Source organism: Lactuca serriola, chromosome 5 (assembly GCF_051521515.1).
Source record: "Lactuca serriola cultivar US96UC23 chromosome 5, Lser_US96UC23_V15, whole genome shotgun sequence".
Classification (NCBI taxonomy): Eukaryota; Viridiplantae; Streptophyta; class Magnoliopsida; order Asterales; family Asteraceae; genus Lactuca; species Lactuca serriola.
The window spans coordinates 188,969,722-188,994,630 of NC_136412.1; the positions used below are offsets into that span (position 1 = coordinate 188,969,722).

At 41.7% G+C, this 24,909-nt stretch overlaps 1 protein-coding gene across 1 annotated transcript; it reads left to right on the forward strand.

Moving 5' to 3' along the window:
* The first annotated feature begins 23,719 nt into the window (after positions 1-23,719).
* LOC145050032 (secreted RxLR effector protein 161-like) lies at positions 23,720-24,214 on the forward strand. The gene has a single exon (XM_078998350.1). It carries the CDS (start codon positions 23,720-23,722, stop codon positions 24,212-24,214), a length of 495 nt encoding a protein of 164 aa, XP_078854476.1.
* Positions 24,215-24,909: the final 695 nt, after the last annotated feature.

Below are 24,909 nucleotides of genomic sequence, written 5' to 3' on the forward strand. Positions count from 1 at the left end.
TTCAGTTGCGGCTACCAGACCCTTTAGTGAAACCTTAAGAGAGCTAGAGCGTTTGTGAGGAAGGACAGGCCATCTTTGATCCTTGTGTTGTTGTTCTTGCAAGAAGGAGGTGACCAAGGCAAGAGGAAACTGAAGAGGGTGGTATTCTGAAGATTTCAGCGCCAAGGACTTCATATTTGAGGTATAAAATCGATCCTTCTTCAGTTTTGGTGTCAACCTTTGGAGTTAGGGTTTTCTAGACCCTTTAGAGGCATGATTTGGTGAGCATTTGGTCCCTTCTCGTATTAAGGCTTTGGATCTGGATCCAAAGAGGTCAAGAGACCTTAACCCTTTGGATCTTTATGATTGATATTGGGAGACATGAGCTTAGGGTGTCATATTTGAGGTTATTTCTTCAAATAGAGTCTTTTGGCCTTTGCATGGGCATCAAGTTTTGAACTTTACGTGATTATCATGCTCGGGAAGGTCAGATCTAGGGATTAGAGGAACAGATCTGACCTCAGGAGGTCTTTTGAGTTTTAGCATGGCATGAACTCGCCGAGTCCAGGAACTGACTCGACGAGTAGGAGTAGGTTTCCCCGAGGATCACATAGTTGATGACTCGCTGAGTTAGGGAAACGACTCGATGAGTCAGAGGGGATTTAGAGGACTTGAGTTCACGATTGAACTCGCCGAGTCAAGAGCCGGACTCGACGAGTTGGGACGGGTTGTCCCGCGATTCACGATCAGTGATGATTTGAAGAGTGAAGGGTTAACTCAGAGAGTCAAGTAAGTGACAGGAGTATGAATGACACGTATTGACTCGCCAAGTCACATTTGTGCACTCGACGAGTCTGGTCAAAGTTTGACCATTGACTTTTGTTAACTTTTAGGGTTTGGTCAACAATTAGACTTGTGGACCGTTTGAAGGGTAAAATGGTCTTTTAGCCTTCTTAGAGGACATTTGAGAGTCTAGTCTAGCCTGGAGAGCCATTTTTGATTGAGATAATTGTTTATGCGTTTAGGTAGAGGCTAGATCAGTGTATACCCGAGTCAAAGATTTACCGAGATATCCGAGGTGAGTCTTCTCACTATACTTTACCTTGAGTGGTAACCAGAGTTATGTGACAGAGTAGCTTGTATGTTATTTATGTGATGTGTTGCACTGCATTATTTCTATGTGATTTATTTTGTGTATGTTCTAGATTTTATAGAGTTAGAACCGGAAGGTTCACAGAGTTAGGACCAGAGGGTCCATAAAGTTATAGCCTCGAGTGGCTAATATGTGTTATATGTGGTTTTTTGGGGAACTCACTAAGCATTTATGCTTACAGTGTTATGTGATATGTGTTTCAGGTACCAGTAATGATCGCGGGAAGGCGCCGACATGATCCGTACACACACGCGGAGTTTTATATGTTTTTGATCTTGGGATATGTTCTATGTAATTAAGATTTGATACAATGATATTTTATATTAATTAGGAATGAAAAGGTGTTTTGAAATTGTGAAAAAAATTGGTTAAATTTTTACGGTGTTAGAAGTTGGTATCAGAGACTAGGTTTGAGGGATTCGGATGCACCTTCGGGCATTTCTGAACTCAAACTAAATATTTGAGGAAAATTTTTGATAATAAAAATAGTTTTCAAAGAGTGAAAGAGTTTTGAGACAAACAGAGAAGAGCCGTGTGTACGATCAGCCAGCACCCGAACAATGATTTCCTAAAATACCCTTACAATAAGTGTTATGAGATATGTTATGTTATGATGTATGATGAGTTATATTATGCATGCTCGAGTAGACTAGGTATTCTTATTAGGACTAGAGTGGCCTGATTTGTGATGCCTTAGTCTAGGTGTTTTGCTGCTAGGGATGCTTGAGAGTGATTAGATAGAAGCGAGGAGCTTCTGAGGGATCTGCTAGTGAGTAGCATATGATTAGAGAGAGTAGAGTACTTGGGACTTGGTACTCTAGGAGGAGGACTTGGGGTGGATGCTGATGCGGTGTAAGCAGTAGTATTGGGCCCGTACTAATGAAGACACTGGATCAGTGCATAGCCCAAGTAAGAATCCTTGGAGTACTAAGGAACAAGTAGGGTTGAGTTATCGAATGCGAGTATACTCGAGCGAGTCCCTGATATTCCTTATGTTGTATTTCAGAGACATCATGGTTGGGACACGCCACACACCAGAGAGCAGCGGTACTACTGATGAGGAGATCCGTAGGATCATTCATGAGGAGGTGGCTGTGACCATCAGGGCAGAGATACCAGAGATGTTTGGGTCTATCAAAACCACGCTAATAGAGACTTTCGATGAGCGATATGTTGCTCTTTCTGATGTTGTTGTTGCTGCGGCCACTGCAGCTGTAGCTGCGGCTAAACCGCAGGGTGGTGATGCATTGCTGTTCTGGGACTTCAGCAACACAAAACCGCCAAAGTTTGATGGGATGCAGGATCCGATTGTGGCGATAAGGTGGATTTCAGACATTGAGGGTTTTTTCTTCACGTGCTCTTGTCTAGAGAATTTGAGGGTTCGGTTCACGCTGAACCAGCTTCACTTGGGAGCAAAGGACTGGTGGAAATTTGTGACAGCGCACTATTCGCCTGCTGAGCTTGCTGCAGTGACCTGGGAGAGGTTCACAATTATGTTCCAAGATGAGTACGTTCCCCAGGTGGAGAGGGAGCGTTTGGACCAGGAGTTTCTGACCCTCAAGCAGGGTACTGAGTCTGTTACAGTGATTACGAGGATCTTCCATGAGCGAGCGATGTTCTGCCCAGAGCATGTGTCCTCCGAGTAGGCACGTATGAGCCGATATCTGAGCATTTTGAGGACGGATATACGAGAGTTCGCGGCGAACTCGTCGTACCAGACATTTGTCGAGCTTCAGGAAAATGCTCGGAAGAGGGAGATAGAGCTGGAGACTCAGGCTAGGGAGGAGGCGGAGTCTCAGGGGAGGGATCGGCGATCGGCACAGTCTCAGCCGGAAGCCAAGCGGGCCAAGCCTGCCAATACTAGATCAGGGAACTAGAAGGGCAGCACTTGTGGCAAGTGTGGTAAGGAGGTGCATATGGCCAAGGATTGCCCCAAGGGATTCGCAGTCTGTTTCCATTGCAACCAGACCAGACACTGGAAGCCAGAGTGTCCATAGTTGCGGGGATCAGCACAGGGAGCACCTCAGGGATCTACCCCTACTACTATCAGAGCTATCGAGAGCCGGCCAGTGAAGGCCGAGGCACCGAAGGCACGAGGGAGAGCCTTCCAGTTAACCGTGGAGGAGGTCCGCGTAGCGCCCAATGTCGTGGCTAGTATGTATTCTTTCATGTATTTATTTTCATGATTGAGATATTGTGTTTATATTATGTTATGCGTAGGTACTTTTCTTGTGAGTTATGTACCTGCCTTGGTGTTATTTGACTTAGGTACGAGTCGGTCTTTTGTATCCTTGGCTTTTAGTCAGCACATCAGTATTAGTCGAGAGGCGTTGAGTCGACCTCTGGGAGTTTCCATAGCTAACGAGAGGGCGGTGTATGCCACAGAGGTGATTCGAGGGTGTGTACTCGAGATTTTCAGCGTTGATTTTCCGATTTATTTAGTTCCTATTACGATGGGAGATGTCTATGTCATCGTGGGCATGGACTGGATGAGAAAATTTGGAGCGGTTATCGACTGCGAGCAACAACTGGTGACCATACATGACCCTAGTGGGGGAGTTTCTAATGGTGTACGGCGAGGGTACACGTTCTGGGTCAGCATTTTGTTCGGCCGCTAGAGCGATGCAGAGTCTACAGCAGGGCTGTAGTGGGTTTGTGGCGTATATGATGGATACGAGGGTTGATTTAGAGAGGCCAAGGTCAGTTGATGAGGTTCCGATAGTGCGAGAGTTCCCGAATGTTTTCCCGGAGGACTTGTCGGGCGTGCCTCCTAAGAGGAAGGTAGAGTTACGTATCGATTTGGTTCCGGGGGCAGTACCTATCCCAAGGCGCCCTATCGCCTTGCACCTCCAGAGATGCAGGAGTTATCCTCGCAGCTTCAGGAGCTGCTGGGGAAGGGGTTTATTCGGCCGAGCAGTTCACCGTGGGGAGCGCCTATCCTCTTTGTCAAGAAAAAGGATGGTTCACACCGGATGTATATTGATTACCAGGAGTTGAACAAGTTGACGGTCAAGAATCGTTACATGTTGCCGAGGATCGACGATTTGTTCGATCAGTTACAGGGAGCATCTTGGTTCTCCAAGATCGATTTGAGGTCTGGATATCATCAGATGAGGGTGCGAGATGATGATATCCAGAAGACAGCGTTCAGGACTCGTTACGGGCATTACGAGTTCGTGGTGATGCCTTTCGGGCTCACCAATGCACTAGCGGCGTTCATGGATCTCATGAACAGAGTGTGCAGGCCGATGTTGGATCGCTCGGTGATCGTGTTCATCGACGATATATTGGTGTATTCGAAATCCAGAGAACAACATGAGGAGCATTTGAGGGAGGCTTTATGCCAAATTCTCCAAATGTGATTTCTGGTTACGAGAGGTCCAGTTCCCTGGGCACCTCGTTAACTAGAATGGGATATTGGTCGATCCGGCCAAGATTGAGGTAGTGATGAGTTGGGAGGTGTCGAGATCCTCCACCGAGATCAGGAGTTTCCTAGGGTTGGCTGGTTATTATAGGAGATTCATCAGGGATTTCTCCAAGATCGTCGTGCCACTCACCAGATTGACCCGGAAGGGTGTTGCTTTTTCTTGGGGCCCAGAGCAGCAGGCCTCCTTCGAGACACTTCGCCAGAGACTATGTGAAGCCCCAGTGTTAGCCCTTCCAGAGGGGATGGAGGACTTTGTGGTGTATTGTGACGCATCGATATCGGGGCTGGGAGTGGTGCTGATGTAGAGAGGGCATGTGATAGCATACGCATCGAGGCAGTTGAAGCCTCACGAGACGAGGTATCCCACCCATGATCTGGAGTTAGGGGCAATAGTGTTCGCCCTCAAGATCTGGCCTCACTATCTGTATGGAGTTCGGTGTACCATATACACGGACCATAAGAGCTTGAAGTATTTGATGGACCAGCCCAATCTGAACATGCGCCAGAGGAGATGGTTGGACGTGGCAAAGGATTACGATTATGAGATCCTATACCACCTGGGCAAGGCTAATGTGGTAGCTGATTCCCTGAGCCGTAGGACGGAGAGCGCCCCGATTAGAGACATTTGTATGAGATTGACAGTGATGACTCCGGTGTTGGACACCATTCGAGGTGTAACGACCGAAAAATACAGCCAATTTTAAATTTTTCAAAAACAGCTCAATTCCATTAAATCTTTACAAAAGGTTTTCAATACAAAACATTTAACGTATTCCCATAATCACATTACTACAAAATTCATGAGGAGCGGTACGATCAAGCCTTCACCTTGCCACGGTCCCCTGAAGAACCTGAAAAACATAAAACCACAACTGTAAGCCCGAAAGCTTAGTGAGATATCCCCAAAAATACCAACCACATATATGCCCTTCTAGGCCACGACCTTCCGGTCCAAAACATATTGCCTTCCGGCCCATAACATAAAATGCATACATAACATAACAGATCATAGAACAGCCATGCATATCGGGTCAAACCCCAGTCCAACAACCCTGCGTACATAACATTCAATCATATAACAGTTCACAGTCATCAAATCGATCAAATAGATCACATAACATATCATCACCCTAACCAGGATACCGACCTAACCGATTACAAACATAACATCACCCTATGTTTCAGCCAAAATACTACTTATGCACATACGCCTTTCCAGGCCATGACCTTCCGGTCCACATAATATAGAATGCCTTCCGGCCCATATCAAGCAATACCATAACAGAAAACTATCCGGATTTCCATCCAATAAAGGGTCGGCCTTGATGCCGTAGACCCTGTCGATATAGTGAGAATAACTCACCTCGAAACTGCTGGCCGAAAGGATAAGATCCCGCTGCTCCAAGCTCCGACACGGACTCCTCCACTGAACACCAACACACTCCACTCAATAAATACCCTTAATTACCAAAATACCCCTGAAAGACAACTGGTCAACCTTTGGACAAGGTCAAAGTCATCCCCTGACTGACTCAACTCGCCGAGTCAACCCGATGACTCGCCGAGTCCCCATACTCAGAACTTCCCTCAATCCGCGACCTAACTCGCCGAGTCACCCTGATACTCGTCGAGTCCAACAACTCTGAGTCCACTCGCCCACAACTCACCGAGTCATCCATTGACTCGCCGATTCTCGACTCAACCAGAAATATTGGGATTCTTCGACAAGACTCGCCGAGTCCAAGAACAGACTCGCCGAGTCTACGGCTATCTTCAACCTACTCGCCGGGTTGTTCATACAACTCGTCGAGTTCCAGGCCATCTTCATCCAACTCGCCGAGTTGTTCTTCCAACTCGCCGAGTCCCAACGTATCTTCAAGCAACTCGTCGAGTCCACCCATTCCAGGCCATGCAATTGATCCAAAACATATATCTAGCCTCCTACAACCCATCCATCATGTAATGTGGCAAACTTTACGTGAATCCAAAGAGATCTATGCATTTTGCACATTAGGGCTAAGGTTTGGGACATGATAGCTTCATCCAACACTCAACACAAGGACTTTCATGCATTCCAACTCTTCTCCATTCCAGATCTGAGGTAGCAACCTCAGATCTAACCTCTAAACTCCAACACATCCAAATATATAATCTCTAATACCCCCAAAATGATGCATCAAGGAAATAGCAGCTCAAAGACGAGATATTACCTCAAAAGAACGCCCCAACTGCAATGAAACTTGAATCCAAGCAAAGCCCCTTGCTCCAAGCCTCTCCTTCTCTAAGATCTCTTCAACAACCACCTCTCCAAGCTCCAATTTGCTCAACAATGGGGTTTCTCCACGACTTTAGGGTTTCTGGTACTCAAGAGTGATAAAGAGGTTGGGAAGGAAACATAATGTTCTTTATATATGGCTCAACCCCGAGAATTAGGGTTTTCTCCACTCAGCGCCTACTCGTCGAGTCCACCTCATTGACTCGCTGAGTCGGCTACTTAACACGCGACCAAATCGTGACTCTACTCGCCGAGTCCATCCATGGACTCGCCGAGTCACTCTTTCCTAATTTACTCTTGTAGCCCTTCAACTTTACTCTTGATGTTTCGGGATGTTACACGAGGGGCCCAAGCTGAGGCCATGAGACCATAGAACCGTAAGAGAGAGCAGTTTATCGGACAAGTATCAGAGTTCGTTACCGATAACCGAGGGCTTATGACCTTTCAGGCTAGGATTTGGGTACCGTTTGTGAGCGAAACGCGTACCATCTTGATGGAGGAGGCGCATAGATCGAGGTTCTCGATCCATCCCGGGGCCACTAAGATGTATTTGGATCTGAAAAGAGAGTAATTGTGGCCCTGTATGAAGTGGGATGTCGCATGGTTCGTTAAGAGGTGCTTGACCTATCGCAGGGTTAAAGCCGAGCATCAGCGTCCGCATGGCTTGTTGCAGCCACTCGAGGCTCCCCAGTGGAAGTGGGAACAAATCTCTATGGATTTTATCACCAAATTGCCGAGGACTGCGAGGGGCGTCGACGCGATTTGGGTGATTGTTGACCAGTTGACGAAGAGCGCTCATTTCCTTGCAATCAGTGAGAGCTCTTCTGTGGAGAGACTGGCACAGTTGTATGTGAGAGAGGTGGTATCGCGACATGGAGTACCGATCTCGATAGTATCAGATCGAGATGTACGTTTCACTTCCAGATTCTGGAAGAAATTTCATGAGGATTTGGTCACGAGGTTGCATTTTAGTACCACCTACTACCCACAGACTGACGGGCAGAGCGAGCGGACGATTCAGACGCTCGAGGACATGCTTCGGGCATGTGTATTGGATTTCGAAGGGAGTTGGGACATGTATTTACCCTTGGCTGAGTTTTCCTATAAAAACAGCCATCATTCGAGCATTCGTATGCCACCCTTTGAGCTGTTGTATGGGAGGAGGTGTCGGACTTCCATCTATTGGGGAGAAGTAGGGCAGCCGATGATGGGCAGTACAGAGATAGTACTTCAGACGACTGAACAGATACACCATGTCAGGCAGAGGTTGCTGACAGCTCAAAGTCGCCAGAAAAGTTATGCGGACAGGCGACGGTCGGAGCTCGAATTTTAGGTTGGTGACTTCGTTCTCCTAAAGGTATCTCCTTGGAAAGGAGTGATTCGATTCAGGAAGAGGAGCAAGCTTGGGCCCCGATATATTGGTCCATTCAGAGTGGTTGCGAGATTAGGTAGGGTAGCTTACCGGTTGGAGCTACTGATGTGTGTAAAACCCACTAGTTTTAAACCTACTTTTAATTATCAAATAACACACAAAAGGCAGTGAACCTATCAATTGTGGTATAGCTAAATAAGCAGGGTATCGAACACAGGGAACGGCAAATTAAACTAAAAAAACTAATTTAATCTAAGTTAATTAAAAAGCAGGGGTTGTTCTCTAGTTTTACAAGACTAGAAACTTACTAATTATTACTAATTTAAAGCTAGAAAATAACGATTTAACTAGATTCAATAATTGGAAAGGAACTTCTGTTTAGTTCAACTTGGTTAACTCTATGGTTGATTTTCAAGGTAATAGTGCAATGGATTAATTCTTTCGTTAGTTACCGATTCAAGTGATTAGATTCATGTTCACTACCCTAATCCTTAGCAAATAAACTAACTCAAACAGTGGTCAATTGCTTAATTTAATTATATTCACTAGATTAATTATTCGGGTTAAGTTAGACTTGCAATAGTTAACTATTTTAGTCTTTTTAATTAACCTCTTGTTTGATAGTCATCTTACAAGCTTGCACATGAATTTACTCAATTTTCTTATTAATTCTAGTTTCATATTCATTAATCCTAGACATATAACTATGTGGTCACAATATATCATATGAGGACAATAATCAATAGATGTTCATTCTAATCAATTATCTTCCTATTAACAGAAAATTAATTATTATTCACACACAAGGTTCTTTAGCAAGCTAAAATAACAAAAATTCACCAACTTGGAATTAATCCTACCAATCAATCAAACCATATTGTCAACTTTGTATCCCCAAACAGAAGTCTAAAGGTTTTAGCTCATAATTAAAGTAAATAACAGCAAACAATCAAAGTCAAATTGCTTAGTCATGATGAATAAACAAAAGAATAAATGGAATGATGAAATTTTGCCTTAATTACTCTCCGGAATTGAATTCTAGCTTCCTTTGTCGTCTTCTAGGGTTTTTCAGGCTTCTCAATCGTAGCAAGATACTTCTGAATTGTCCCAGAACTCTCCTTCTCGATCTGTGGAGTTATCTTTAAATACACGAATCGACTCGTCGAGTCAAGTTGTGACTCGTCGAGTCCCTCTCACATTCCCTGTATTGCGATAACTATCTGGACTTCCGAATCATTATCCTTCTGATTCCTCGACCGGACTCGTCGAGTAGCTATCTGACTCGACGAGTAGAAGCTTTTTTTACTGTTTTTCCTTCTTCATTCCACTCTCGAGCTCCTAATCGCTTCTCTTGCTTCCTTTTGCTTCCGAGCTTCATCTTTGGACTGAAAAACATAATTTAACACTTTTAAGTACCTTTTGTCCATAATATGCGATAATTTAGCTAATATATGAATAAAAACTATACTAAATACACACTAAATATGCACATATCAGCTACCTGCGGAGTTAGGTCACATTCATCACACCTTTCGCGTATCGCAGTTGAGGAAGTGTGTGGCCGATGAGTTAGCGGTGGTACCATTAGATGATATTCAGGTGGATGCGAGCCTGAGCTATGTTGAGAGACTGTTTGCGATCATGGATCGGAAGATCAAGGTTCTAAGGAACAAGGAAGTACCCCTGGTGCAGGTCCAGTGGCAACATCGGAGAGGGTCCGAGCTGACTTGGGAGTCGGAACGAGAGATGCATGAGCAGCATCCAGAGTTGTTTGCAGAATGAGACTTCAAGGGTGAAGTCTGATCCTAGTGGGGGAGAATTGGGCCCCGATATATTGGTCCATTCAGAGTGGTTGCGAGATTAGGTAGGGTAGCTTACCGGTTGGAGCTACTGATGTGTGTAAAACCCACTAGTTTTAAACCTACTTTTAATTATCAAATAACACATAAAAGGCAGTGAACCTATCAATTGTGGTATAGCTAAATAAGCTGGGTATCGAACACAGGGAACGGCAAATTAAACTAAAAAAACTAATTTAATCTAAGTTAATTAAAAAGCAGGGGTTGTTCTCTAGTTTTACAAGACTAGAAACTTACTAATTATTACTAATTTAAAGCTAGAAAATAACGATTTAACTAGATTCAATAATTGGAAAGGAACTTCTGTTTAGTTCAACTTGGTTAACTCTATGGTTGATTTTCAAGGTAATAGTGCAATGGATTAATTCTTTCGTTAGTTACCGATTCAAGTGATTAGATTCATGTTCACTACCCTAATCCTTAGCAAATAAACTAACTCAAACAGTGGTCAATTGTTTAATTTAATTATATTCACTAGATTAATTATTCAGGTTAAGTTAGACTTGCAATAGTTAACTATTTTAGTCTTTTTAATTAACCTCTTGTTTGATAGTCATCTTACAAGCTTGCACATGAATTTACTCAATTTTCTTATTAATTCTAGTTTCATATTCATTAATCCTAGACATATAACTATGTGGTCACAATATATCATATGAGGACAATAATCAATAGATGTTCATTCTAATCAATTATCTTCCTATTAACAGAAAATTAATTATTATTCACACACAAGGTTCTTTAGCAAGCTAAAATAACAAAAATTCACCAACTTGGAATTAATCCTACCAATCAATCAAACCATATTGTCAACTTTGTATCCCCAAACAGAAGTCTAAAGGTTTTAGCTCATAATTAAAGGAAATAACAGCAAACAATCAAAGTCAAATTGCTTAGTCATGATGAATAAACAAAAGAATAAATGGAATGATGAAATTTTGCCTTAATTACTCTCCAGAATTGAATTCTAGCTTCCTTTGTCGTCTTCTAGGGTTTTTCAGGCTTCTCAATCGTAGCAAGATACTTCTGAATTGTCCCAGAACTCTCCTTCTTGATCTGTGGAGTTATCTTTAAATACACGAATCGACTCGTCGAGTCAAGTTGTGAGTCGTCGAGTCCCTCTCACATTCCCTGTATTGCGATAACTATCTGGACTTCCGAATCATTATCATTCTGATTCCTCGACCGGACTCGTCGAGTAGCTATCTGACTCGACGAGTAGAAGCTTTTTTTACTGTTTTTCCTTCTTCATTCCACTCTCGAGCTCCTAACCGCTTCTCTTGCTTCCTTTTGCTTCCGAGCTTCATCTTTGGACTGAAAAACATAATTTAACACTTTTAAGTACCTTTTGTCCATAATATGCGATAATTTAGCTAATATATGAATAAAAACTATACTAAATACACACTAAATATGCACATATCAAAATACCCCACACTTGTCTTTTGCTTGCCCTCAAGCAAAACTGAATTTTAACACATTAGAATTATGTATAACAACTCCAATCTAACCCAGCCATTATGCCAAGACCGCAACGCATGCATTTGTGTCTAAAATTTTTCCTAAAAACCTCCCATACTCTAAATACTCACAATCCTCATAAACATTCGCCCACTCACCCCGAACTATGCTCATTTTATGCAACCCTCCGAATCCATCCTCAGAAAACCTCTTTACCCTCAAGGTATTTTTAATTGAGCAACCCAAGCATACATATTCTAGAAAATTACAATTTTTCGATACCACTATGAAATTCTTTGAATTCTTCACTTTCTTGATAATTTGATCTTTGATATCTTTGAATTCACCAACTTGTATTGACTTTTGGCATCTTCAACTTTTTTGGATTACTTGGAATTTTGATCTTTAGATCTTCACTTCATTTGCTCCAAAATTCTTACAACTTTTCTTGTAATTCTCTCTCTTTTTTTTACATGTACCTTTCTTTTTTCACTCAAAAACCTACATGCTTAAGCAGGGGCGCTCAACTTCAACCTTTATTGGCTAACGATAATAATTTTCCTGGATACATTTCAGGTTTAGGCTGCTAAACATATTGCATCCCTCAAGCTGAGCAAGGTCGTGTTTTTGTCTCATGATTTCACTAGAATAAGGAAGCCACAAATGCACTAGAACGTATATAGACTCAACTAAACATTTGGGTTTTCATGCAATTATTAACACAATCCTAACATGGAATCCTAATTTTTTTTACCAAAGTTTTCTAATTAAGTCCTAAATAATACTTTTGATATGCAAAATTTTTTAAAATTGACTATTATGTAGCCAACCCCCTACCCCACACTTATGTGATGCAATGCCCTCATTGCATATGATGCATAAAAACATAAAAAGAAACTAAAGAGGGAATTGGAACAAACTCCCCTGGGATAGCAGTGGATAGGTTGATCACTCTCATTTAAGCTCCAACTTCAATCAACTTTAGACATGGTAACATCTCATCCATGCCTTGGGTGTCTCGACTCGTGTGGGTCGCTCCAAATATGCGGAATCAGTGTAAGATCTTCAAGAATGGATATGGAAGAATAAGTGAGCAAGTGGGACAAGTAGCAGCATCAAATCAGCAGTCCGTCGGTATAAAAATTGAACGACTCGTCGAGTCTTATGGTGGACTCGTCGAGTACCAGCGCGCCTTCTCAGAATATGTAGAAATACAAGGCGACTCGTCGAGTAGGCCACTGAACGAAAAAAACTTGGTATTTTGCAACTGTTTTAGCCTCTAAAAACTTCTCTAACTCTTCCCCATGTTTAGACTCAATTGCTCATACCCCCTAAGGACCGGACTCGACACTTTGACGTTAAAGTTCCGCTTCCTTGACTCGCTTTCACTCATGATAACATCCATGCTATAACTCTAAACCATCCTAAGCAAGCAATCCTAATCCAATCCTGAAAAATAACTAAAGCATACAATCATTAAACACAATAAAATCTCAAACAAGTCATACACACCAAATAAGAATAAAAACAAAACAAAAATAAAAATTGTTTAATTCAAACACAAAAATCAATCGTCGTCCTCCTCATCATCATTGGCGGCTCCACTTCCTCCGGCTCCACTTCGTCTCGCACCAATCACCTCATCCCAAGATGGAATAAAGGGGTAATTTCCACCATCAATATGTGGGATATTGAAGTGGTCAAAAAGTCGTATATGGGATTGGTTGCTAAAGTTCAGCCCCCTCGCCATTTGATCTTGCATCCGCCTCATCTCCACATTGTACCAATCCATTGGTACGTCTTCATGCTCGACCGGAATCACTGGCGGCTCGTCCTCCACATCCCGCTCTCTTCTTGATCTTACCCTCCTTCCCGGTGCTTCGGGACCAACAACGGGGTCATCATTTGGGATGGCATAATGGCCACCACCATAGTCTTCAATAATCCGTGCTCTTCGGAAAAGAATGGGATTGAACGGAGGTGTCGGGATCAATTTCATGAAGTTCCATGCACCGCGGTTCATCAACCCGAATGAGTTAACCAATCGGGTTACAAACATCCCACCATTAATACGGGAGGTTTTGTGATCCTTGACCGCACCCTCCGAAAGGTATGAAGCTATACACCAAGGGATGTTGCAAAAGACGTCGGGTGTAATTATACTCCATAAATAGAAGACGTCAAGGTTGGAAACCTTGTCATCATCTTTTCTTTGATTGATGGTGGAGGAAATAAGGCGGTGAATGAGGCGGTGAGTTGGGGATCGGATGCTCCCTTCCTGTGCAGACTTCGGGATGTAAAATTTATTTCCAATGGTATTCCACCAGCCCGTGCTTGTAACTCCATCGGGGAACACCATATGAGTGTGTGCCAAAAAGGCCCGAAAGATGTTTGTTGAAACCAAGGGCTGATCGTAGATCCCTAGTCGGCAGGCAAGATCCACTACCGAGCATTGACGAAATTCTCCCCCAAGGCAGAAACTGAAGCTTGTTGGGTGAAAGACATCCACTCCCCCGGTGAAAGACACCGTGGAGAAAAACTCCATACAAAGCTCTAAATAGACCGGCTCTTGTATACGGAAGACCCGGCTCCACCCGTCGCAAATCATTGTTTCGCCTTCATGTTGGAACTCCTTTAAAAGGTAAGGAGCTAATTCCTCCTCGTATCGAACACTTTGCAGCCACTCCCAATCAATCCTGTTTGGCACATAAACCTCCTTCTTCTTAATATCAAATAGCTTCTTCTTCCATTTCCTAATTGTTGAAGCGGACTCAATTTGCGGGAAGTTTAGCCATGGAAACTCCCCTTGGTTGCCACTTGAAGTTTGTCCCCTTCTGAACATGATTTCTTTTTGGATTGGGCTTGAGAAATTTGAAAGAACTTGAAGAAGAATGATGAATGCTTGAGAGAGAATGAAAATAGCGGCACCCGACGAGTGTGGTTTGTGAAAACTGATTCTTAGGGTTAAAACCCTACTTACCCAATGTAAAAGTAATTTCGAAATATTTTTTTTTCTGTAAATAATACCGACTCGTCGAGTCGTGGTCAGACTCGGCGAGTCTGGTCGCGAAGTCAATTCTTTTCTGAAATCAATGTGGACTCGTCGAGTCGTGGTCAGACTCGGCGAGTCGCTTAAAAAAATGCATAATTTTCAAAATTTTGTTATGTATTGTAAATCATTTCACCCCACACTTAGCTTATGCACACTCTCAAGCAGACATGCCCGATGATTTGGAAGATTAAGATTTAAAAAAAAAACGAAGGGAAAATAAATAAATAAAAAGAAAACTAAAACGTAAAAGAAAGCAAACTCTATATAACGGGTTGCCTCCCGCCAAGCGCTTCTTTTTGAGGAGTCATTAGCTAGACTCCTTCCCATCTACGTTTTGTCATCTTCGAGCATTGGGAACGCACGCCTAACTTTTTGTGATTTGTACTTGGTCTTGTAAGCGTGGATCTTTTTCTTGTAAGCCCTTTTTAATGCATCCCTTTTTCTTTTCATTGCCTCATCTTCAGCTGCTTGGGCTTCCCTTTTTCTCTTTTTCTTCTTTACCCCCTTCTTTTTCACCATCTCTTGAACCTCCTTCTCTTTAAATTTAATAACTTCATATTTCATAATGGTCCGTGCTCTAAGTTTAGTGGTGAATAGGTGATCAGCTTCCTCCCTCCTTTCCTTTATCTCTTCGTTCGTTCCAGTGCTTAACCCATCTTCAAGATGAACCGTATGAAGACATGCTACATCGGCGTATTGGACTCTCCTTTCCTTTCCTCTTTCTGCTGTTTGTTCTTCTAAAGAATCCTGTATATTATTGAAATCCAAGGTATGTCAAGAACTAGTAACAAGCAGATCTAAGTCGGCCAAGTGTTTGCCCAAATCGACTGGACTCGTCGAGTCCATTAAAGTGACTCGGCGAGTCGGTACGAATTCCATAAAATCTTGGGTTTTTTCTGAGTGGGCTCCTTCCAGTAGTTTTTCTAATTCATCCAAGTCCTTGTTAACATCTCCTTCTTCTTCAGAGTGTATCACAAACTTGCTTGGGTCTTCTTTCATCAAACGTGCAAGCTCTTGTTCTAATATCTCATCATCCAATTGGATCATTGAGACTTCATCAATCTTTTCCTCTTCTTGCTTGATTTCTGGAATAGCTTTAAACGTCACAGCCTCATCACCCACTCTCAATGTCAATGTAGACTCACTTATATCAATTAAAGCACACGCGGTGTTCAAGAAAGATCTCCCCAAAATAATTGGAATTTCGGGGTCTTCTTCCATATCAACAACCACGAAGTCTACTGGGAAAATAAACTTGTCAACTTTTATATGGAGATCTTCACAAACGCCTTTTGGATGGATTGTTGTCTTGTCCGCCAAATGGATCTTCATATTCACCGGTTTTGGTTCTGGTAGATTCAACTTCTTATAGAATGACAAAGGCATCATATTGATGCTTGCCCTGAGTCAGCTAATGCTCGTGTGAAGACTTTATTACCAAATTGGCACGGAAGCACAATATTTCCTGGATCACCCTTCTTTTTAGGCAGTTCACTCATCAAGACTTCTGTAACTTCAGCCAAATCCTTCCTAGCAGCAAAAGGGCCCTTAAGCAAGTTGAAGTATTTAGGCGTTTGAAGTATTGTTTCCACAAATGGCACATTAACTTGTAAAGTGTTAACATGATTCATGAAGGTTCTGTATGCTTCAACTTTTTCTGCAGGCATGGCTTTGGTTGGGTATGGCAGTGGAGGCTTATAAGGTTTCGAAGAACTGATGGGTTTCTCAATTTCGCATGGACTCGTCGAGTCCATATGAGTGACTCGGCGAGTCGGGTCGGGTTTGGCTGGCTCCGATTCTTCTACCTTTTCTTCCTTCTTCTTGGAGATCCTTAGTGCTTCTGTAAATTTTTCTTCACTGCTGGAGGTTATTACGCTCACGTTCTCCATTCTTGGATTGGGCTCGGTGTTGCTCGGAAGTTGACCCGGTCTTCTTTCATTCACTTGATGTGCAAGCTGTCCCAGCTATTTCTCAATGTTGAGAATGGAAGCTTGCTGATTCCTCAACATGTTTCTGGTTTCTTGCATTGCTACATCGTGATCATTATGTCTTTTCTCGGACGTGGTTATGAACCTTGTGAGTATATCTTCTAAATTTGCCTTCTTTTCCGTCACCGGCTCTTCCTTTTGATAGAATCCCCTCTCCCTCTGTTTGTATTTCTCCTCCTTAGCCTTTTTATATTCTTCGTATGGGAGCCATTCCTTCTTCGGTTTCCTCCAGTCTTCATCGTATCTATCGCCACTGGAATAGAATACTTGAGCCTTTTTATTTCCATTCTCGTCTCGATCACAATCCTTGGTAAGATGGGGGCCGCCACAATTTTCGCATCCTACCCTAATAGCATGGATCGTTTGATCCATTTTCGTCATTCTTCGGTCTAGGCTATCGAGTTTAGCTATTACCGCCGCCATGCCATCGTTCACCGAGTTTACTGCACCACGACTCACTTCATTCCTCGGATTGTGGTATTCTCTAGAATGCTTAGAGAATTCTTCAATTAATTCCTTTATTTCCGGAGGTGGCTTTCGGGTGAACGGGCCTTGTGAATCGAGTAGTTGCCTTGTGGTGACATTAACTCCATCATAAAAGATGGAGACCTCTTGTTGGCTATTAAGATCATGGTGTGGGCAATTTCTAAGTAGGCTCTTGTACCTTTCCCAAGCTTCATAAAGAGATTCTCCGGGTTGTTGCTCGAAGTTGGCAATGGCTTTCTTTAGCTTGGCTAGCTTGGAGGGTGGGCAGAAATGGTCAATGAACTCTTCTTTCATCTTGGCCCATGTGGTGACCGATTCGGGAGGAAGTGATTTTAACCAATCTTTTGTAGCGCCTTTAAACGTGACAGGAAGCATTCGAAGAAGCTGGGTCTCGCGTGGAACATTAGGCACGTTGAAGTAATCTGCCACATCATTCACTTCGTCCAAGTGCTTGTAAGTGTCTTCATGATCCTTCCCGTAGAAAGGGATCTCTTTGAGTTGAGCGAGAATATGGCCCTTTAGCTCAAACGTAGCGGTTGCGGGAATTGCAGGTTGCACAAGTCCCGGCCCGGTGTCATCATGCATCCTTTTCTTCCACTCCCCCATGGGGACTTCATCGATGTTAGCCATAATGATAGCTAACTCTTCTTCGGAATCGGTTTCGTACTCGGAAATATGCTCTTCTTCTTCCTCGGTCTCGTACTCGATATCTTCGTGAATTGGTTCTTCAATTGTTAACGAGGCACTGGATGCTCCTGATTTGCTGCTTTTTTTCTTGCTGAAAACGGATTTCAAGTTCTTGAGTGGTGAGTTATTTGAAGTTGCGGTTTCTCCTACGGCTTTTCCCTTGTTTCTCTTTAGTGCAGATTCCAGGTCTTCCAAAGGTGGTACTAGAGGTGTGTCCGATCCTCGGGTCATGAAACAGCTGAAAAAAAAAAACAAAACAAAAGAAACGAAACGCGTAAAAGGAACAAAAACGGAATAAAAAAAAAAGACTAAAACAGCGATGGACTCGCCGAGTCGACACGAGTGCACTCGGCGAGTGCAAGGCAAAAACAGAAAAGAAAAATTTCTAGTAAAAAAAAACGGAATTGTAATAAAACTAAGTCTACTTACTGGATTTGCTTTGTAAATAACTTTGTGTAAGATAAATCCCACACAAAGGATCGATTAAACTAGACTTTATTATTAATTTTAGAACCGTTCCCCGGCAACGGCGCCAAAAACTTGATGTGTGTAAAACCCACGAGTTTTAAACCTACTTTTAATTATCAAATAACACACAAAAGGCAGTGAACCTATCAATTATGGTATAGCTAAATAAGCAGGGTATCGAACACAGGGAACGACAAATTAAACTAAAAAAACTAATTTAATCTAAGTTAATTAAAAAGCAGGGGTTGTTCTCTAGTTTTACAAGACTAGAAACTTACTAATTATTACTAATTTAAAGCTAGAAAATAACGATTTAACTAGATTCAATAATTGGAAAGGAACTTCTGTTTAGTTCAACTTGGTTAACTCTATGGTTGATTTTCAAGGTAATAGTGCAATGGATTAATTCTTTCGTTAGTTACCGATTCAAGTGATTAGATTCATGTTCACTACCCTAATCCTTAGCAAATAAACTAACTCAAACAGTGGTCAATTGCTTAATTTAATTATATTCACTAGATTAATTATTCGGGTTAAGTTAGACTTGCAATAGTTAACTATTTTAGTCTTTTTAATTAACCTCTTGTTTGATAGTCATCTTACAAGCTTGCACATGAATTTACTCAATTTTCTTATTAATTCTAGTTTCATATTCATTAATCCTAGACATATAACTATGTGGTCACAATATATCATATGAGGACAATAATCAATAGATGTTCATTCTAATCAATTATCTTCCTATTAACAGAAAATTAATTATTATTCACACACAAGGTTCTTTAGCAAGCTAAAATAACAAAAATTCACCAACTTGGAATTAATCCTACCAATCCATCAAACCATATTGTCAACTTTGTATCCCCAAACAGAAGTCTAAAGGTTTTAGCTCATAATTAAAGTAAATAACAGCAAACAATCAAAGTCAAATTGCTTAGTCATGATGAATAAACAAAAGAATAAATGGAATGATGAAATTTTTCCTTAATTACTCTCCGGAATTGAATTCTAGCTTCCTTTGTCGTCTTCTAGGGTTTTTCAGGCTTCTCAATCGTAGCAAGATACTTCTAAATTGTCCCAGAACTCTCCTTCTCGATCTGTGGAGTTATCTTTAAATACACGAATCGACTCGTCGAGTCAAGTTGTGACTCGTCGAGTCCCTCTCACATTCCCCGTATTGCGATAACTATCTGGACTTCCGAATCATTATCCTTCTGATTCCTCGACCGGACTCGTCGAGTAGCTATCTGACTCGACGAGTAGAAGCTTTTTTTACTGTTTTTCCTTCTTCATTCCACTCTCGAGCTCCTAATCGCTTCTCTTGCTTCCTTTTGCTTCCGAGCTTCATCTTTGGACTGAAAAACATAATTTAACACTTTTAAGTACCTTTTGTCCATAATATGCGATAATTTAGCTAATATATGAATAAAAACTATACTAAATACACACTAAATATGCACATATCAGCTACCTGCGGAGTTAGGTCACATTCATGACACCTTTCGCGTATCGCAGTTGAGGAAGTGTGTGGCCGATGAGTTAGCGGTGGTACCATTAGATGATATTCAGGTGGATGCGAGCCTGAGCTATGTTGAGAGACTGTTTGCGATCATGGATCGGAAGATCAAGGTTCTGAGGAACAAGGAAGTACCCCTGGTGCAGGTCCAGTGGCAACATCGGAGAGGGTCCGAGCTGACTTGGGAGTCGGAACGAGAGACGCGTGAGCAGCATCCAGAGCTGTTTGCAGAATGAGACTTCAAGGGTGAAGTCTGATCCTAGTGGGGGAGAATTGTAACATTTGGATTCCCAAGTATATTATATTATTCATTATTTTGAGTTTTGGGAGGAACTCAGCGAGTTGATGCTTAGACTCGCCAAGTAGGATCGCAGGTTCTTATCCGGATTGGTGACCGGACTCGACGAGTCGACTCGTAGACTCGGCGACTCCATGCTGTTTGGTGAAACCCTAATTTCCCGAGTTTGGGACCTATTTAAAGGCTCTTATAGCCTTCAGTTGCAGCTACCAGACCCTTGAGTGAAACCCTAAGAGAACTAGAGTGTTTGTGAGGAAGGAGAGGCCATTTTTGATCCTTGTGTTGTTGTTCTTGCAAGAAGGAGGTGACCAAGGCAAGAAGGAGCTGAAGAGGGTGCTATTCTGAAGATTTCAGAGCCAAGGACTTCATATTTGAGGTATAAAATCGATCCTTCTTCAGTTTTGGTGTCGACCTGTGGAGTTAGGGTTTTCTAGACCCTTTAGAGGCTTGATTTGGTGAGCATTTGGTCCCTTCTCGTATTAAGGCTTTGGATCTAGATCCAAAGAGGTCTAGAGACCTTAACCCTTTGGATCTTTATGATTGATATTGGGAGACATGAGCTTAGGGTGTCATATTTGAGGTTATTTCTTCAAAGAGAGTCTTTTGGCCTTTGCATGGGCATCAAGTTCTGAACTTTACATGATTATCATGCTTGGGAAGGTCAGATCTAGGGATTAGAGGAACAAATCTGACCTTAGGAGGTCTTTTGAGTTTGAGCATGGCATGAACTCGCCGAGTCCAGGTACTAACTCGACGAGTAGGAGTGGATTTCCCCGAGGATCACATAGTTGATGACTCACTGAGTTGGGGAAATGACTCGGTGAGTCAGAGGGGATATAGAGGACTTGAGTTCACGACTGAACTTGCCGAGTCAAGAGCCGAACTCGACGAGTTGGGATGCATTGTCCCGCGATTCATGATCAGTGATGATTTGAAGAATGGAGGGTTGACTCAGAGAGTCAAGTAAGTTCCAGGAGTATGAAGGACATGCATAGACTCGCCGAGTCACATTTATGCACTCGATGAGTCTGGTCAAAGTTTGACCGTTGACTTTTGTTGACTTTTAGGATTTGGTCAACAATTAGACTTGTGGACCGTTTGAAGGGTAAAATGGTCGTTTAGCCTTCTTAGAGGACATTTGAGAGTCTAGTCTAGCCTGGAGAGTCGTTATTGCTTGAGATGATTGTTTATGTGTTTAGGCAGAGGCTAGATCAGTGTATACCCAAGTCAGAGATTTATCGAGATATCCGAGGTGAATCTTCTCACTATACTTTATCTTGAGTGGTAACCAGAGTTATGTGACAGAGTAGCTTGTATGTTATTTATGTGATGTGTTGCACTGCATTATTTCTATGTGATTTATGTTGTGTATGTTCTAGAGTTTATAGAGTTAGAATCGGAAGGTTCACAGAGTTAGGACCTGAGGGTCCACAGAGTTATGACCAGAGGGTCCATAGAGTTATAGCCTCGAGTGGCTAATATGTGTTATATGTGGTATTTTGGGGAACTCACTAAACATTTATGCTTACAGTGTTATGTGATATGTGTTTCAGGTACCAGTGATGATCGCGGGAAGGCGTCGGCATGATCTGTACACACACGCGGAGTTTTATATGTTTTTGATCTTGGGATACGTTCTATGTAATTAAGATGTGATACATTGAGATTTTATATTAATTAGGAATGAAAAGGTGTTTTGAAATTGTGAAAAAAATTGGTTAAAATTTTACGACGTTACAAAAGTGTAGTTTATAATTTATAAATTTTGGTTAAAAAATACAAAAGAAGCAAACAAATAAGGACACGACATGTGGCTTTTAAATGGTTTATGAAGGGTAGCACGAGCTAGTTTGGTGGAGATTGTCTTATTTTAATTCTTCTTTTTGTAGAATATTTTTGTTTTATTGGTACTTTGATCACTCCAAATCACCAATCAACATAGTCTTAAGAAACTATTTTGGTTGGAAAGCAAGCTTTAGTTGATCTATGATGCAAATTCGAGATTGAGAAACCTGGAAATAGATATGCTAATTTTTAATTGTTCACAGAATCTATATCTATTTATAGGAATTCAATATCATATCTGTATTTACCTTTGTATATTCACCATGTTTAGTTCCTAATTTGTAAGCTCCTATTACTCCTAATTCTTAGCCTTCCTGTCATCAGCTCATGCCCGACGACAAGAACGATAATAACAAAAAGAGTGAAGGGAGTGGGCCTGATGTCACTCCCCCTTCTATCTGCATCCATTAGATTATCCACGAACAATGCACGTGAATGATGCATTTACGGATAACAATTACAATGACTAGGTTTAAGAGATGGAAAATTTCCTGTTTGACAAGAATAAGATTGGCCTCATTGACAAATTGATAATAAAACCATAAAAGACGAAAGAAAACCACATGGCGTGGATGAGGTGTGATGCGATGATAAAACGGTGGCTTACCACCGCCATGGAAAAGGAGATTCATACCGGCATCAAATACACCAACAATATTGTTGAGATATGGTCAGACCTCCATGAGAGGTTTGGAAAAGAAAGTGTGCCACGCACATACCAACTGAAGCAAGAAATCTCAAATACTCGACAAGATGGGTTAACTGTTTCAACATACTACACAAAGCTTCGAGAACTATAGGATGAGATTCAATCGATCCTCCCTACTCCTCGTTGCAGTAGTAACAAATGTGATTGTGGTTTGGGAAAATCACTTGCTGAATTGAAGGAAAAAAGAAAGGTTATATGATTTTCTCATGGGCCTTGATAGTGAGTTCTCAATTGTGAGAACTCAAATACTAGTTTTGAAACCGACACCATCTCTTGGATTTCCTTATCATCTTGTTGCTGATGATGAACAACAAATGTCCATCACCAACACCAAAAGACCCACCGTTAAAGCAGCAGCTTTCCAGGCGTATACCAAGACCAATACGAATCAACATGGAAACAAGGCGGTGAAGAAAATCACTAAGCAAGGAAAACATTGCACCTTCTGTAACAAAGACGGTCACAACCATGAGACTGGACCAGTTAGATGTTAGCAACGCATTCTTACATGGTGAGCTTAACGAGGAGATTTACATGAAGATACCGGAGGGTTACAAGAAAGGGGGAGCGACCAAAAGCATGCAAGTTAAAGAAGTCACTTTACGGTTTAAAACAAGCTTCAAGAAACCAGTACCAAAAACTTACATCGGTACTAAATCCAATCAAGTTTGAACAATCTCATGCATATCATTCTCTCTTTATATACAAACAAAGTAAAGTCTTCATTGATATCCTTATATTTGTTAATGACATTATCATCGTGGGAAATGACCTACATAGAATTGAAGAAGCCAAAGTTTTCCTTGACAGGCAATTCAGCATAAAGGATCTTGGACCTTTGAAATATTTTCTTGGTATAGAGGTGGCTCGCACAAAGGATGGTTTAGTTTTGAGTCAGAGAAAATATATTTTGGACATTCTTGAAGAGGCCGAAATGTTGGGATGTAAACCATGTTCCTTCCTGATGTAACAAAACTTGAGACTTGAAAAAGAAAATAAAGAATCACACGTCGATGCAAGTAAATATTGTCGGTTGGTTGGTAAATTGTTGTATCTACAAGCTACTAGATTTGATCTCACATATGTCGTGAACGTTCTAAGTCAATTTGTATCGGATGCATGACAAGATGACTTAGACGCAGCAATGAGGGTCTTGAGATATCTAAAAGCTGCTCCCGGACAAGGTGTCGTGTTTCCCAAGCAAGGAGGAACTAATCTCATTTCATATTGCGATGCGGATTGGCTTGGATGCCCATATACTCAAAGGTCTCGAACAGGATATGTTCTACTTTTGGGAGGAGCTCTAGTCTCGTGGAAATCAAAGAAACATATGGTTGTTTCTCGATCTTCTGCTGAAGCAGAATACCGAGCAATGACTACTACAGTCAACAAAATAATCTGGATGCGGTGGCTTCTAAACAAACTTGATGTCAAACAAATTAGGCCCACACCTATATATTGTGATAATCAAGTTGCTTGCAACATTGCCACTATTCCAATCTTTCATGAAAGAACTAAACATGTTGAAATGGATTGTTACATTATGCGTGAACGAGTTAATTCACAAGTAGTTCCTCTTCCCATTTACACAAAGATGCAAGTAGCATACCTCTTCACTAAGGCTTTATGTCTACAATAGAGTCCTTAGTTGGCAAGTTGGGCATGCAAAATCTACATACTCCAGCTTGAGGGGGAGTATAGGAATTCAATATATTATCCTTATTTACCTTTGTATATTTCCATATTTAGTTCCTGATTTGTCGGCTCCTATTACTCTAATTCTTAGCCTTCATGTTGTACTGATTTTGTATGTAATCCTTTTCATTGTAATCTGTAAATGTGATCGAAAATATTCAATAAAAAATCAGTTTCGTTACTATTTGGACTATTTTTTGGCAGCTTCTTGCATATTGATGCACTAATTTCTTTTGCTATGGATCATGGTGTATACAAGAACTGAGAATGCAGGTGGAATATGGATAACCAAAAGTCTCATAACATGCATGGAACCTAACGATGGAGTGGTAAATCCACAAGTAGCACACTTGTGAAGATGGAGGAGAATATTAATGTAAATAGGCACGCTCACCAATGAGACAACATCAACATGCCCAAGCAAAGAGATCAAGGGTGCTCGTGTATAACACTTATGATTTGTAGGCCATCGTAATTTTCTAGAAGTGTTGATCCTACAATGGCTTTAAGGTGATCGCGAGAGACTAAAAAGGCTTTCTGCTCCTGTAATGGTTCATTTGTTTGCTCTCGATGAGGCACTAAATGTGAAGTGAATCACTTTGTGATGAAAATTAGCATCATTTCGTGTATCATTCTAGT

Bases quoted from the DNA above. Each gene is read 5' to 3' on its own strand.
- LOC145050032 (XM_078998350.1), top strand. From the start codon at position 23,720: ATGAGGGTCTTGAGATATCTAAAAGCTGCTCCCGGACAAGGTGTCGTG.